At 36.0% G+C, this 16,272-nt stretch overlaps 2 protein-coding genes across 2 annotated transcripts; one reads left to right on the forward strand and one right to left on the reverse strand.

The window, feature by feature from the left end:
* The first annotated feature begins 6,736 nt into the window (after positions 1 to 6,736).
* On the forward strand, positions 6,737 to 12,632 carry LOC147284407 (filament-like protein (DUF869)). The gene is made up of 6 exons (XM_086243951.1): positions 6,737 to 7,072; positions 7,169 to 7,338; positions 8,303 to 8,447; positions 8,545 to 11,047; positions 11,194 to 11,254; positions 11,742 to 12,632. The coding sequence occupies exons 2-6, from the start codon at positions 7,234 to 7,236 to the stop codon at positions 12,258 to 12,260; spliced, it is 3,333 nt and encodes a 1,110-aa protein (XP_086100077.1). The 5' UTR covers positions 6,737 to 7,072; positions 7,169 to 7,233; the 3' UTR covers positions 12,261 to 12,632.
* A 50-nt stretch (positions 12,633 to 12,682) lies between these two features.
* LOC147284408 (protein IN CHLOROPLAST ATPASE BIOGENESIS, chloroplastic-like) lies at positions 12,683 to 15,481 on the reverse strand. Its single transcript, XM_086243952.1, has 11 exons — positions 15,323 to 15,481; positions 15,147 to 15,230; positions 14,667 to 14,741; positions 14,527 to 14,569; positions 14,400 to 14,457; positions 14,118 to 14,285; positions 13,947 to 14,009; positions 13,761 to 13,855; positions 13,571 to 13,652; positions 13,360 to 13,470; positions 12,683 to 13,269 (listed from the first exon to the last, which is right to left on the reverse strand). The coding sequence occupies exons 1-11, from the start codon at positions 15,435 to 15,437 to the stop codon at positions 13,129 to 13,131; spliced, it is 1,035 nt and encodes a 344-aa protein (XP_086100078.1). The 5' UTR covers positions 15,438 to 15,481; the 3' UTR covers positions 12,683 to 13,128.
* Positions 15,482 to 16,272: the final 791 nt, after the last annotated feature.

Raw genomic sequence — 16,272 nt, forward strand, 5'->3', positions numbered from 1 at the left:
ATAGGGTTAGAATAAAGATGCCTATTACCAAAATGGGGTGAAGAGAAAATTATCCTTGTCGTGTCAATTGATAATTGTAGTAGCTACCCCTAGCTCTTTTATTCCAATGTTCTATTGAGGGTATTGACCCATGATCATAAATCTTTGAGAACAATTATGATTTATGTATATAAAGGATTTCAAGAGTAAATGGCTAGTTAAACTGTTAAAGTATTTCATGGCCAAAAAACAAACTGTTAGTTACATGCTGTAGGGTCTACTTCTTCTAACAGTTAATGGTTGTGAAAAATGCTATACTTACCACATTTCTTATACCACATTTTTATACCATCTCACGTGTCATTACTTTATTGAACATAGTTTTTCTTTTTCTTTTTGGGTTTTTATTTTTATTTTTTAGTATCCAATGTATGAATGCCATGTAAGTTGCCACATAAGGTGGTATGAAATTATGGTATAAAAATGTGGTATATCTAGCACTACTGAATGGTTGTGCTTGTGCCATATTGTTGGATTATTGTTTTTTATCCTATAATGAGAAATTGTAAGGGGAGGGCCCTCTCCACCTCATTAAAGGATCATCTCTCCCTTAGGAGCTGTCTCTAAACTCTCCTATATGGGCTTTGATATACCTCTCTCATTGTATGTTGTAATCTTTTGTTCACTAGTAAAAATTTCAAGCACAACTCCGTAGATATAGTCCAAATTGAGTGAACCACATTATATTATGTGTCTTGTATGATTGTGATTCTTGATTTTTCTTATTGATTGCTCGATTTGTTTTTGAGCATTGACTGGTTGATTGAAGCAAGTGACTTAGGTTTCAATTAAAGTTCAAGATACCTATTTGATTTGCTAGCTGTGTAGAGATATTAATTTGCACTTCACTGATTCACTCCTTATGCATGGTATGACCAAGAGAAGAGATTTGATATATTGTCACCAAGAGAAGAGATTTGATATATTGTCACTTGTGCTCTGTTAAATCCTCTTTTATTGATATATTGTCACTTGTGCTCTCTTAAATCCTCTTTTATGGTATGGCCCAAAGCCCGATTTGGGCCGACCTAGCCCGAATAGTCACTGGGCTGGGCTTGGGCCATCCCTTTGAAGCCCATGGGCTACCCGAAGCCCGACCCACTTAGGCCTGGCCCAAAGCCCATTTACACACAATATATCTTCAATAAAAAAATATATAATTTTGGCTATGTTGTGAATCGAATATGAGACTTTATGAAACAAATGTCAACTCTCAACCAACTGAGTTGACTAGTTTATTTGTCTAATTACTGAATCATAACATATTTAATAGGTTTTTCGTTTGTATACTCTAATAAATTATTAATATGCTTATTAAGTTATTATATAATACTAAAATCATATAATGTTAGTAAATAGTAATATGTAAACTGTGTAATACCATAAATAATAAACTTTTAAAATTATATACAACATTACAAATTTACAACTATAGTTATTAAAGTTATTATAATAAACTTTTATAATACAACTATAATTAAAGTTATTAAACCACGATCATTCATTAATTCAACGATCTGAGCCGTTCATTTTATATGTTGATAGTGAAAGATTATCCTTACAAAAAATCGGCTAAATAGAAATTTATCTACCCGTTCGAATGTTCGATTATATATCATTAGAAAAACCACGATCATTCATTAATTCAACCACCGTTACGTCACTTTTACATCTCTGATTGAGCTAATTTTTTACAAGGATTCTCTTTGAGTAGAGAACTAAAGTTTGAACGGTTCGAATCAATTAAAACACGATCGATATGTGAGCTTCTACATATAAATACACTTGAAGAGTATAATTTTAATAACTTTCTCGTTGAAACCTTATCGTTTCCATAATTATGAAGACCACAACGTGATTTCAACAATCTGACCCGTTCATTTTCTATGTTCATAGTCAAAGATCATCTTTACAAAAAATCGGCCAAATCGAAATTCATCTACTCATTAGAAAAACCACAATCGTTCAATAATTCAACCACCGTTATGTCACTTTTACATCTCCAATTAAGCTAATTTCTTGCATGAATTATCTTTAAATGAGGAACTAAAATTTGAACAGTTCGAATCATTAAAAATACAATTGCATCGTTTGTTTATAAAAATATGTAATAAAATATAGAGGAAATTACAGATTTGGTCCACTTATTTTATACCTAGTTTAATTTTGGTCCACGATCTTTTTTAAGTTATGTTTTGGTCCACTAATTGTTTCATTTGTTCAATAAAGGTCCAGATTTGTGACTTTAAATCTTTTGGGTTGTGTTTTCTTCAATTATAATTGAAGTATAAGTTATATTTCATCATTTCTTAGTTATAAAAACAAATTTGGAGTATTATAATCTAAGAGAATTGAGATTTGGTGAAATTTGAAAAATTGGCAGTTTTGGGTACTCTACTTTAGGGTCAATTATCTTGAGTTTTAGAACTCCAATTTGAATGATCTTTATATGGTTGTAAAGAAGAAATGCATAGCTTTAAAATAAGTATATATTTGCTGAATTTGGGTGAGATTTATGATACCGTACCGTCGGTAATCAGTAACCGTTCACTTCGGTATCGATCTGAGAGTGGCGGTGTCAGAGCGGTATTGGGTTGTCGACTACAACACCAACAACCAAATTAAAAAAATCACAAAGAGAGGGGGATAGATAAGACATAGAGAGGGAGGCGATGGTGGTTTCATGGTGGAGTTCGTGGTGGTGGTGGCCGATGGGGGTCTGAGAAGACAGAGAGGGAGATAAGACAGAGAGAGGGAGGCGTGGTTTAAGGGTGGAGGTCTGAGATGGTGGTGGACCGGTGATGGCTGGGATCACATAGAGAAAGAGAGAAAGAGAGAGAGAGGGCTGTGATCGAATGGATATGATGTGAGTGGTGGCTAGGTAATTGGGTATTAAAGACTTAAAGTATGTGTGGGTGTGAGATTTTGGGCTTGAATACAAAAAAAAAAACACAAAATAAAAGACCCAAAACGAATATAAGACAAAGAAAAATAAGTCAGAGACAAAAAAAAAAAAAACTAACGGACCCAATAAATAGATGGAAAAAACGAAGAACATGTTTTTGTACATCTGAAACCAGATAAGAAGAAGAAGAGAATAAGAAAAGAAGGAGATATGGTATCGGTACAAATTGGTATACCGTCGGTATCGGTATATCAATACCGTTTCGATCCCATTTTTAGCTGGTACAGTACATTATTTATTTTGATACCGAAAATTCAAAAAAAAAAAACCATATTGATCAACAGTACCGGTATTTTTCGATAGATCGGCAAAAAAAAAACCAGCCCTAACTAGATCCATCTTCATTTTAGTTCACTTGTGGTAAATTGGTAATTAAATCGAGTCAAATCTCAACCAACTAGGCAGTAGCTAGCTGAATAAATTATTGTTGTCGTTTTATATTGAATTGTCTTTGCAAATGTTAGGAGAAGGGGCCAAATGGGCCCCTAAACGTATTCATTTTCAAGGGAGTTGTACTAAAAATGAAAAAACACAACAACATGTACTAATTAAGATGTGAAGGAACAACCAACTCCGTTAGTCAGATTAGTCATTACTGCTCTCTATTTGGCAAAGTGGGCCTTGGCTGCTTCAATTCTCTGCAAGACTACTGCAGCTCATCTCTTTCCGTCCCTAAAGCCAGTGAAGTTGGCAGCAAGTAATTAAAATATGGCAACTAACATGGCATGCAAGTCAAAAAGAATTCAATATTAGTGCCAAAAAAGAAAAAGAATTCAATCTAACCATAAAAGAAGATAGATTCTGGTTCGTTAGGTATGGGATGGGATGTGACTTTTCCTTTCTCAACCCATTTGTTTTTAGGTACATTTCTCAACCCATTTTTTGACTATGCATGACAAAGGGAAAAAGCTTGCCAGACATTTCATATACTGATATACCTATATATTATGCTACATGTTCTATATAGTTTATGAACTCTAACTCTTGTCACATACGAAAATGCCTGCTTCTCGAAGCCTTTCTTCATTATTAAGCTCGAGTTTCTTATATTTCTAACAAACATGTCGGTAATGACTAGCTTGATGGTATTTAAAAATTGATTCTCAATTAATATATTTTGTTTTTGTCTTAATATGTTGTTTTTATGATCAAAATATATGATGTCAATTCAAACTTACGTTTAATAATATTTCTAATATAACTTTTAAATTTTAAATATTAAATACTAACTCTTAAATTCTTAACGTTAAGTCTTAAATATAGAAAATACAAGTAAAGGATACCATTTATACCCTGGATTAGAAGTAGTACTTTCATGTCTTTAAGGTCTGATGAAGTCATCATGACAATTATTGCACAACATGCCTTATTTAAATAAGTTAAGTAACTTTTGGCCAAAAAAATTAAAAAGTTAAGTAACTACTAACTACCAAGCATTTTACCAACTTTTTCTATTTCCATAATAGATAGTTACTTGGCACCTTAAATTTAGAAGCTGATGCATGTGATAATTCCACTATTATATAATACAATTATACAATGCCATCAACTGTGTTTGTTTGTGCTTGTACACTCCATGCACACGAAGCAGTGCAATATAAAAAGTATGGAATTAAATGGAAATAAATTTGTGCCAGAACCAACAGAGGTAGCAGAATGAAGACCATTATTTATAAAAATATTTTATGGGGCAAATTACAAGCATTTTATTAAAAATTAATATGGGCATATTATTTTTCAATTATTGTGGGTGGCAATGGCAATATTCAACAACAGATCGAACCATATTATACTGGGAAAAAAGGGTCCACTGGTCAACTATATCATCAATTCATCATGATGATCATAGATTTACAAAGTAATATATGCAGTATAAAGTACTTTTATAACTTATAAAAAAAAGGGCTTAATTAGGATACCAAGACATTAGTACTAAACACAATGACTACAGCTGTATTAATTATATATATTGACTGCATCTTGTCTTGTATGAAATTCAGACAAAAAGAATCATAATGTCTTTACCTTTTTTTTTTTTTTTTTCCTTTTTAAAAGCAAAATTAACAAAATGTCAAACCACATCCTCTTGTACTTTTTATCTTGTTTGGAAAAAAATATAAAACAATTGATTACTACTTAATATAGCTAAAGTTAGAAGGCCACACCAATCATCGTTTGATCTAATAAATTATACCTAGTCTTTTATTTGTCGGAAAGAAGTCATGAATTCGATCTAATTTTATAGACAAAAATTAATTAATAAAAAATAAAAGCTAGAAGTTCACCTACTCTGCTACTATACTATATCGAAACAAGAGCCATTTAAAAATTAACTAGTAATAAATAAAGATGACTCAAAATATTATACATTGTTACGAAAACACTTAAAATTTTACTGTGAGATTCTATATTCTCAACATGACTCCTTACTTATGGCCAGAATGAACCAAACATGTGAATGAATTATATTATGATACGTAGATCAACTAACCTAATATTATTTTAAAATTTGCTATTTTATCATTATTTGAAAAATATTCACATCTTCTTAAAGTAAGTTGATTTTCACATGCTAGGTTTTAATGGTAGAGAGAGACCCAAAGAGTTTAAAGCTTAAAGAGAAGCTAACACTCCTTCACATGTAGCCTCACTTGCATGTGGAGAGTAGATATAAACTAAGAATACATAATTGAGAGATGGATGATTGGAATCCAAAATCTCTTACGAACCAGGACCTGATAACATATTAGACAACTACTATCTTAAAAAACTTAAAGTAAATTACTCTAAAATTTATTTTACAACTTTAATGATAAACAAACCCACTTAAAAAGTTATAATGATAAATATGTTCACTTTGTACAAAGAAAGTTCACGTTATATTTTTGGCACCGAGTGCTCGGTGGGGTATTTTTTTTTTTTAAACTAGGCAAATTGCCACTGTCAATTAATAACAGTATAACACAGATGTTTTTTGCAATTTAAATAGCTACTGTCGCACAATAGTAATTGATGAGCGCTCAGTAACTTACATGTCGAACACATCTTATTAAAGTGGAACGGGCTGAGATTTTTCATAGTAAGTAGACTGAGTTATCAGCCTAATTTATGAACTGGACTTAAAAAAAAAAAACCCAAAAACTTAAGTCATCGAAGAATAGACCAATAATATATATCAAGTTGACACATATTTGTGTAGAGAATTTACTCATATCTATCATTGTTCTACTTTTAAAAACATATTCAAATAATTTTGGATTATACTCAGTTCTAGGCTTCTAGAAAAACTTAATAAAAAGAATACTTCATTTTAATTATTTGTAATTTACTCTAATACATATTCTTAAACCCAACTCCTTAGAAAAAGAAGAAAAATATATTTTCAAGAGAAGAATCAAATATCGCAAATGCCGAAGGCTGACTGACGAAGACTGTTGTCAGTCAGCGAAGACAAAGACCTCCGCTCTTCCGGCCCGTTAGATGAACGCAAAAACGACCGCGAAAACACAGCAAACGATTTACTAAAATCAACGACTCACGACTCACGAGTGACGAGCCACACTCACACACCACACACGTGTGTCAGAACTCAGAACTCAGAACTCGGAACTCGGAACTCGGAACTCAGATCCAAACCCAACCCCCAACAAACAACAGTCTCTTCCTCTCCACTCTCCCTTTCACTCTTTCTTACATAATACATATCATTCCCACACTTTACTTTTCCCTCATTTCACTTTTCCTGCTAACCAAGCAGACACACACACACACACACACACACTCTCTCAGTCTCTCTCTCTCTCTCTAAAAAGCTAAAGCCGTGGTGGTTTCTGTATCATCATCATCATCACCACCATCAATCATCACTCCTTTGAGTCATCTCTCGGCAAGCAAATCCGAGTGTCGGTGGGATCGGCGCATTCACTCATTACTGCTATCATTTCCATTAATGCCGTCTCTGTGTGCGCGACTCTTTGCTTTTCATTATTGCAATTCCAATACAAGTTGAATCTCTGATCGCTCTGCATCCTCTGCTCTCTCTCGGATCATCCATGCAATGTTCGCCATGTACTTGTTGATTCTTCTGCTATTTAATTCGCTTTATATTTTTTGATTTGCTTAATTAATTATGTGAATGAAAATGTAACCTTCTTTTGCATGCAGCGCTTGTGATTGAATGGACTCTTTTCCATTGAGGAATCATCAACTGTAGTACTTGCTGTGCAACAATGGACAAGGCATGGCTGTGGAGGAAGAAATCTACGGAGAAGGCCATTGTTGCAGCCGACAAAGTCAACGGCTCGCCCAAAAGAAACGATTCAAATGAAGAAGAGGTAACTTCAAACACACATTTTTCCCTTTCAGACCTTGTGCATGTTAAATTTCATGGCTTAGTGAAATCTTTGATGATGTATTCCAATTTAGATTAGCTATATACGTTCATGAGTTATGCTATGTTACTTTTCCGTTAAAGTTAGGCTTTTTCTTCCTTGGACACTTTTGGAGGCCCAAGGTAGAGCTTAACAGATTAACTCACCAGAGAGTCTTAGCTGAAAAAGCTCCATCCTCATTGATTCACTTGAAAGATTCTAAAAATTAGATCATTTTTGCTCTGTTAACTAAGTCATATGTGGTGCCGATTGGTTTAGCATGCTGGTTTTTCTTATTTGGATATAATCATTTTGCTGTTAATACATTGCTATATTTGCTTAAGGAAGGCCAAGTTTTATGAAGAAAGTCCTTATGTATTACATTGGCGAGAAAAAAAAAAAAATTGGTCTCTTAAAATTAAAAATTGATCTTGATTCCCTAACGATGGTACCATACCATAACTTGTCTGCCTTAAATATTTGAAGTTTCTCTTTTGTCCGAAATTAGCATTAGGGAAAGACACTAAGATGATCCAGATTATCTTTTCCACAAAGCAAGATCTGATTTGCGCTACAATAATAAATTTGTCAATCAAAATGATAATCTGTGTGGGCCGTGGGGATATTTCCTATGTATAGCAGATATACCTCCCTGATGTGGCCGTGGGAATTCTTAAACCAGTTTTTGACTTTTGATTATCATAACCAATCAAACGCTGTCGAATAGTTAGTGCCTCATAATGTGGATAAGGAAACTAAATGATTGATTTCCTAAGAAAGTGATTGCAATTAGGTATCATCAATTAAGCATGCTTATGGTACCTGTTGTTTGAGGTTGCTGTATATGTTCATTATTTTTTTCTGGTAACTGTTTAATATTCTTTGAGGCATTAATGGTATTATTTTTGCTTTATTTTATTTTCTTTAGACAGAGGCATTTCTGGCTGAGAAGGCAGAGCTGGAGAAAGACCTGAAAACTTTAAGTGATAAGCTTGCTTCAGCCCTCTCTGAATGTAACAGTAAAGATGAAATTGTTAAGAAACATGCTAAAATGGCACAGGAAGCTGTTCAAGGTAATTCTTTACTAAAAGTTTTGGGTTGCAAAATACCAATAACCTGTGCATTCTGTCAATATATTGTCTTCATTTTACAAATGGATTTTTTATGTAGGCTGGGAGAAGGTAGAAGCAGAAGCGGCATCTCTTAAGCAAGAATTAGATAGGGCTTTACAACTCAGAGCATCTAGTGAAGAAAGAGTAGCTCAATTGGATGCAGCCCTCAAGGAATGCATGCAGCAGCTTCGATTTGTTCGAGAAGAACAGGAGCAAAGGGTTCATGATGTTATGATGAAGACATCAAGAGAATTCGAGAAATCCCAGATGGTGTTCGAGGAGAAGTTAGCAGAGACCACTAAAAGGCTTTCTAAAATAGGTGCTGAAAACACCCATCTTAGTAAGGCTCTTGTAGTGAAGGAAAAGTTGATAGAAGATTTAAGAAAACAATTGACTCAGGTGGAAGCAGATTTCAATGCACTCATGACTAGATTAGAATCCACGGAGAAAGATAATGCTTCTTTGAAATATGAGGTTCGAGTGCTTGAGAAAGAGCTTGAGATCCGGAATGAGGAAAGAGAATTCAATCGTCGAACTGCTGATGCATTACACAAGCAACACCTGGAGGGTGCAAAGAAAATTGCAAAGCTAGAATCAGAATGTCAGAGGCTGCGCCTCCTGGTCCGGAAGAGGTTGCCAGGTCCTGCTGCCTTGGCAAAAATGAAAAATGAAGTTGAAATGCTAGGACACGATTTTGTTGACATGAGGAGGAGAAAGTTGAATCCAAATGGTTTAATGTATGACTCTACTGTTGAGAACTTCCCTGAGACTCCCAGCACAAGAATTAATGTTCTGACTGAGCAGTTGGGTGCTATGGAAGATGAAAATAAGACTCTCAAGGAAGCACTCAATAAAAGGATCAAAGAACTCCAGCTCTCTAGAAACATGTATGCTCGTGCGGCTTCCAAATTATTGCACGTTGAAGCACCACTTGAAGATTCATCAAGAGGTCAGACGACCATGGAGCCATTGAGGAGTAGTTTTATGTCACATGAACTCTCTCTGGCATCTATGTCTGATATAGGCAGCGATGATAAGGTGAGTTGTGCCGATTCATGGGCTTCTGCTTTGATTACAGAACTGGACCACTTTAGAAATGAAAAACAAAAAGGGTCGCCATGCAAAACTGTCGGGTCTTCAGACATAAATCTGATGGATGACTTTGTTGAAATGGAAAAGTTAGCAGTGGTTTCTGCTGATAAACCAAGTGCAGGTTCTCATGTTTCTTCGCCAGCTAATGTATTTGTTGGCTCCTTGGAAGCTGAGCATTTCTCAGAACTACTGGGTAGTGAGATAGTTCCTGTTTCTGACAGTGAGTCGAGCTTCAGTTTGTCAAACCGGGACACCAGGTTTCAAGATATTATTGATGGTAAAGCTCCTCATTGGCTTCAGGATATAGTGAAAGTGGTGTTGGAGTACAACCGTGTTGCAGGAAGAAACCCTGAACAAATACTTGAGGATATAAGAACAGCTTTGGCATATACAACAAATTCAAAGCCTGGTCAATTGGTTGATGCAAGGGAAAACTCAAGCCATTTTGATGCATCCAATCCATCTTGTGTTGAAAGCTGCATCTCATGGAAAGGTTCAAATAAGTCTCTAGGAACTTATTCACCCTGTGGAGTAAGTGATGTGGACATCTCACTCCCAAAGAAGAGTAATCAGCAGTTCCAGCCAGATCTGAGTAATTCAATATCTAAAATAATTGAGCTTATTGAAGGAATCAATGTGCCATCTCCAGATTATAATACAGAGAACGAGTCCAGGAAGGATGGGAGCTTGTTTGCATATAAGAATTCAGAAACAAACACAGGCTACATGGTTCGTGTTTTCCAATGGAAATCTTCTGAACTTGGTGCTCTTCTACAGAAATTTGTTCATGCTTGTTATGATCTGTTGAATGGAAAGGCTGGTCTTGACAAATTTGCCCAAGAACTAACTACTGCTTTGGAATGGATTTTAAATCACTGCTTTTCACTTCAAGATGTTTCAAGCATGAAGGATGCAATTAAGAAGCAATTTGATTGGGACGATACACGAAGTGAAAGCGAAGCCGAAGTTGGAATGGTTGGTCACTTTTCAGATACAGACAAATTGCGAGTTCCCAGGGAACAGTTATCGTGTATGCCTATGGCTGCTTCTTCAAATGGCCATAGAATTCAAATAGAAGAGCTGCATGCTAATTTGGTCAAAGAAAACAGAAAATTAAAGGATGAATTAGTGAATATAGAATCTGCAAAAAGAGAATTGGAAGGGAGACTTCAGTCAGCTAGTGATAAGAGTGAATCCCTGATGAATCAGCTTAAGGAATCTGAAAAAACTATTGCCAGCTTGCAAACAGAGTTGCAAAGTTTAAGAGAGTCAAAGGGAATGATTGAGGATCAAATTAATCGTCAAAAGATGATGAATGAAGATCTTGACACACAGCTTACAGTGGCCAGAGCTGAATTGAGTGAAGCTCGCCAAAAGTTTTCATCTCTAGAAGTTGAACTGAAGAACAAATACAACTTCTGTGAAGAATTGGAGGCTACATGCCTGGAACTACAGCTCCAGCTTGAAAGGTACAAATGCAGACACATACGATAAAGATATATACATACAGAATACAACTTTACTTATTTAAAAATTTTGACTATTGTAATAAACTATAGTTCCACATATGCAGCATTGAGGAATCTCATGCATATAATATATGTTTTTTTGTCAGTGTGAAGAAGAAAAGCCCAAATTCTTATCTTAATCAGGAGGGGGGTAGGCAAGCCCAATCTGTAAGTTAATATCCTCCTGTTACATGTACAATTACCAATTTGTTAGAAAATTTTTAACTTCTGTTGAGAGGTGCAAACATTTTCCATATAAAAATCATATATCTGACGGACAAATTTATTTTCTTTTAAACTAAGCATTCTTTTCTTCTGGGAGCATGATATATGAGTAAGAACTCTTTCCATGGTCAAGAATGAATCACTTGACTACTGCAGCATTTAAGATTCAACTTATACTCATATTTCTAGATTAGATGGTGTGATGTGCATGTACGATGTACCTAATAAATTTGTGCAGAAATAAAACAGGCTCACAAGGAACACCATTGAAACAAAACAAATGCAAGCCAAAAAGGAAACTATTGTGATTTGTTATCATTGAGACACAATATTGCATAGTCTTTCTGACTGTAGTGATATTCAAAATATTCTCATTCTTTACTTACTGGTGCTCAATTTAATGGTAAATGTTTGTTGATCAATTTTGCAGGAATGGGAAATAACAGCTGCTTCAGAAAAGCTGGCAGAATGCCAAGAGACTATACTTAACCTCGGGAAGCAGTTGAAGGCATTGGCTGCACCAAGGGAGGCAGCCCTCTTTGACAAGGTTATCACTAATCCCACTGATACAAATACCACCACAGCCACAGCCTCAGCCACAACCACAACCAAAGACACAGGCCCAACCTCGCGCAAGTTAATGAACCAACGGTCCTCTCTGCTAGATCAAATGTTAGCAGAAGATGGTGCAGCAGCCAAGGATTTTACATCTCCAAAGACAAAAGAAGTTGACAGTAATTCTACTTCCACATTTGGTCCCAAGAGGGTAATAGAGCCCCTCGAGAATATCCTTAATTTAACTGGTAAACGCCAGGATGACAATGCTACTGTTGGTCCATTAGCTATAGTGCCTGGCAAGAAACGGGGAGGTGGGAGTTTGTGGAGAAAGCTACTGTGGAGAAAGAAGAAAGGTAACAGCAAGAAAGCACCCCTTCCGATTTCCTCATGATAGATCGTTGCCCAGTCATACAACATTGGTGCTCCGTGCTCTGTTTTGATGGCATTTTGGTTTGTTACACACCTGGAATGGGAAATAATAAGGCTATGAGATCTTTTGGTCATTTGAGTCAAATTGGAGAGTGCGTTGAGTGATTTTTTCTTCCCCCATATTTTGTGTATTACTCCTGTATATATATCATATATTCATATCTAGGCAACTGAAAATTTGCAGCGACGTCAGCACACGAGAAGTTGGCATTTGTGTACTATCTAGTCATCCTGTTTGGGGATCCATTGGCATGGATGGCCACCAATCCATGCACCAAAAAGAAGAAAAGAGAAAAAAATAAAATAAATCCCCAGTTTTGCACGAGCGGGACAATAAATATTGTTTGTTGTTTGTTTTTTTTTTTTTTTGGAAAAGGCCAAATCTAAGCAACTGATAATTAAAAATAAATAAATCAACACGAAAATCAGTGCACAGTACATGATAGAATATTGCATTAAACCATACAAAACTCGAGGCGTCTCCAAAGTCAGCATGATTCTAGTTAATAACTCATTTGGAAATATTTAAGGACACGAACATTGGCAAATTGGCAGTGACGAATTTTGGCAGCAATTACTGGTACAGGAGTCTCCATAGTCCAACTTTAGTCATGATTCTTTTTCTGTTTATCTTTGCATAATGCCTCAGCAAACTGGACCCAAAATCAACTGAGCACCAGCTTTCACAAGAAAATTGAGAAAAAATGACAATGTACCATAAAATATGTCAACAAATAAGGTGACAGGCACAAATTCTGAAAGATCTGCCACAGATTAATTACTCAGCAAACTCTCTCCGGTCATGAAGCCGTATCTCTTTATCTTCATTATCAATCTTTGTATAGTACAAATTTCGCAATATCATGGAGGCCAGCCTCTTTATAACAATCAGCAACCTGCTCCACAGAGTCATCCCAAGTCCCTTCAATAGAAGCTAGATCCAACAAGAAAGCTGCTTCATCCAATGCAACCTGCAAAAGATGTAACTTTGAAGATAAGAAATCCTTTTAATGATTTTTGTTTGTTTTTGGAAGTTCATAAGCCATAATGATTATGAAAACCTGAGCAGGGGCTTTTCCCTTCTTAAGATCTGCTTGCCTTCCCTCTTCAGTCACCCTCTCCTTAATGTATTCAATTTGCTCATCCTCCCATTGTGCTATATCAGCAACTTCCTGAATTTAAAGTATTCAACTGCATAATGTCACGAAAGAATTCTTGCGGAAGAAACTGGGGGCTAAGACAATGTGGGAGTTATCAGCGAAAGTTGAACACCTGGTATCTGCAACCTAAAGTCCACCATGGTGATTTTAAAGCTCCCCTAGCAGCATCTTTAGCTTCAAGACTACGCCCAACCCTATAAAATTTACAGATAGGGCTCCTTAGAAGATGAGACTTATGCGATTCATCTGACTAATTCACAAAAATGTATAGGAGAAAGTAACTGGCGAAGTTGCCTACGAACTTCAGCAAAACCTCAGCATTGAATACAAATGGCCGTGCAAATCCAGGAAAATGCTCCTTCTTTGTATAGAATTCACCAGTCACCAAAGCCGAAACCTTTCAGAAGCACATAAAGTAAATAGGACTGCAAAGGCACTAATCAAATGCTGCTTAGAGGCAGTAACCATAGTCACATGATGAATCTTACATGATCCCCTTCCTCAAAATGCCACTTCACCTTGCGCTCCAAGACATCTGGAAATAAACCAACCTGAATACAAATATCATTACTGCTTCCCTGTTTTTCTTGAAAGAAGAAACGATACAAAGAAGAAGGAGAGATGGAGGCCAAATAAAGCAATAGAAAGTTATTTTGTACTTTTCTTAAAAGGTAGATATCTAGGTTTGAAATCTTCGACTTGGCAAAGTCACCCTTTTCATAAAGCTTCTCCCCAGCATCCGCGGAAGCATGAAATAGTTCTTCATTGCTTTCTCCAGAATTCTTAGCATCTTCTTCAACTAGGATTCTGTGAATAAATTGGTCGACCTGTGGATGAAAGATAGGATGTCTGCCCTGATAAGAGTTGTAATACCAGTACAAAAATGCATTTACAAAGAATTTTTAGCCATGTATATTCAACACTGTCCATGCTTTACTTACATTCTTAGCTAAAAGCCACAACCCATGCTTCTTGACCTCAACGACTGGCATCTCCATACTGCAGGCATTGGACTAGATGAATCAAGCATGAAAAGAAGGATCAAAATTTTTCCTGACAAACACATACCCTGGCGGAGCTGTAGGCCACCGAAGCAGTGCAGTTACAGCACCTATTGACAAGGGAATTGTACAAAATTAGAATGACTTGAACTACAAAACAATTATTGGGAATAGTCACTTCCAAACATAGGTGATGCTTCTCTATACCTGAGCTGTTTTTTGCTAGTGGTATGGCAATGGGGATTAAGCCTTGCTTGGCTCCTGGAGAAATAATAGATTCACCTGTTACATAGTAATGCATGTAAGAATTTATTTAAAAATTTGATTCCTTACGAGATGAACAAACAAAAATGGATGGACTATGTATAATAACCATTAATTATACATCAATAGCTAATACATTGCCTTCTAACTTCTAATGACATACTATTCAACACAAGGACCCTAGTAATATAGTAACTATAATCTTAAGAAAATCTGTAATATAAATCATTGCCTTTCAAAGATGACATTGCTCAATTGAACTCAGAAAAATCATTTTAGTGATGCATAACATGGCAACATTAAAGGAAGCAACCAACATATGCAAATTCCAAAACAAACACAAGAAGAGAGTGACACCCAACTAATTGATGAGCTTGAATGTTGAAAAATGAATCTTGAGGAGGTTGTTAAGCAATGACCCACCTCTTGTCTTGAGCATTCTCAGCAACTGGGTCAAATGCTGTGGAGGCTGAGTTGCTGCCACCTCCTTGATGAAAGACACATGGTCTGCAATCATCACCACAATCAATTCCCTAACTCAAAACAGTGATATCAACAAGCAGTTCCAAAACTCCAAACCAAACGGTGCATTAGATTACCAGGAGTGGAAGAGGAATAAGAGCACCGTGGCCCAGCTCTGCCGTGCCCAAGAAGCACAGTGGGTAGAGCGGTGGCTCGAGGACCTCCGTACACCAATCCGCCGCCAACTTTCATTTATGTGCTGTTGGGGTGTCTGCCGCTGAGCCACTCTGCTCTGCTTCGTCTTTGTTTATCTTAATCTTGCACCAAAATTCTCAGCCACATTATATTGGGCCAAAAAATTGTGAATGGACTACCCAACCCAAAAGCCTCAGGCCTGATGGATCTTTAATGAGATCTGGTATGGTCCTGATGGATCTTTAATGAGATCTGGTATGGTCCTGATGGATCTTTAAGGTATGGCCCTGTTAGATCATTAGTAAAAAAAACACCAACATAAAAAACATAAAAAGAAATTATTTAGTCATACCCATCCTAATTTTAACATGTAAGAGCATCTTCAGGCCTTTCCTTAACTTTTTGCCAAATTTAAATTTGAGGAAAAATGACAAAAAAAATAGCTTCAAAGATTCTCTAAAATGAAAAATCTTTCCAATATCAAATTGAAGGGATGGGGCCCAATAATGGTTTCTTCTTTATTTATTATCAAATGATAATGAAAGAGGGTACTTCGAATTCAGGTAAAGAGGTAAATATTTTTTTTGACATTAATCGGCCTTTAGTGATTTAGAACCTAATTTAGTGGCACCACCAAGAGCTGTTTTGAGTGAGTCGACAATAATTGTTCTTGCCACTAACTAGATCCATCTTCATTTTCCCGTGTGGTAAATTGAAACTCAGACCCACACTAGGCACTACAATATCATTGTTGCTTTTCTTTTGGTGCAAATTTAATTATGGTTGTCGCTTTAAGGTTGGAATGGCTTTGCAAGGAGAAAGGCCAATGGGACCCTAAAAAGTACTAAAAGATGAAAAAGAAGAAACACAACGTCTAGTGTGTGAATTCTTT

This window comes from Dryas octopetala, chromosome 5 (genome assembly GCF_963921425.1).
Source record: "Dryas octopetala chromosome 5, drDryOcto1.1, whole genome shotgun sequence".
Lineage (NCBI taxonomy): Eukaryota > Viridiplantae > Streptophyta > Magnoliopsida > Rosales > Rosaceae > Dryas > Dryas octopetala.

Bases quoted from the DNA above. Each gene is read 5' to 3' on its own strand.
- LOC147284407 (XM_086243951.1), top strand. From the start codon at position 7,234: ATGGACAAGGCATGGCTGTGGAGGAAGAAATCTACGGAGAAGGCCATT. The intron at 11,048-11,193 runs GTACAAATGCAG...TTTTTTTGTCAG, and splicing joins CTACAGCTCCAGCTTGAAAG to TGTGAAGAAGAAAAGCCCAA. The intron at 11,255-11,741 runs GTAAGTTAATAT...TCAATTTTGCAG, and splicing joins GGGGTAGGCAAGCCCAATCT to GAATGGGAAATAACAGCTGC.
- LOC147284408 (XM_086243952.1), bottom strand. From the start codon at position 15,437: ATGAAAGTTGGCGGCGGATTGGTGTACGGAGGTCCTCGAGCCACCGCT. The intron at 13,856-13,946 runs GTAAGATTCATC...TGCTTCTGAAAG, and splicing joins ATTTTGAGGAAGGGGATCAT to GTTTCGGCTTTGGTGACTGG. The intron at 13,270-13,359 runs GTTTTCATAATC...CATCTTTTGCAG, and splicing joins AGGGAAAAGCCCCTGCTCAG to GTTGCATTGGATGAAGCAGC.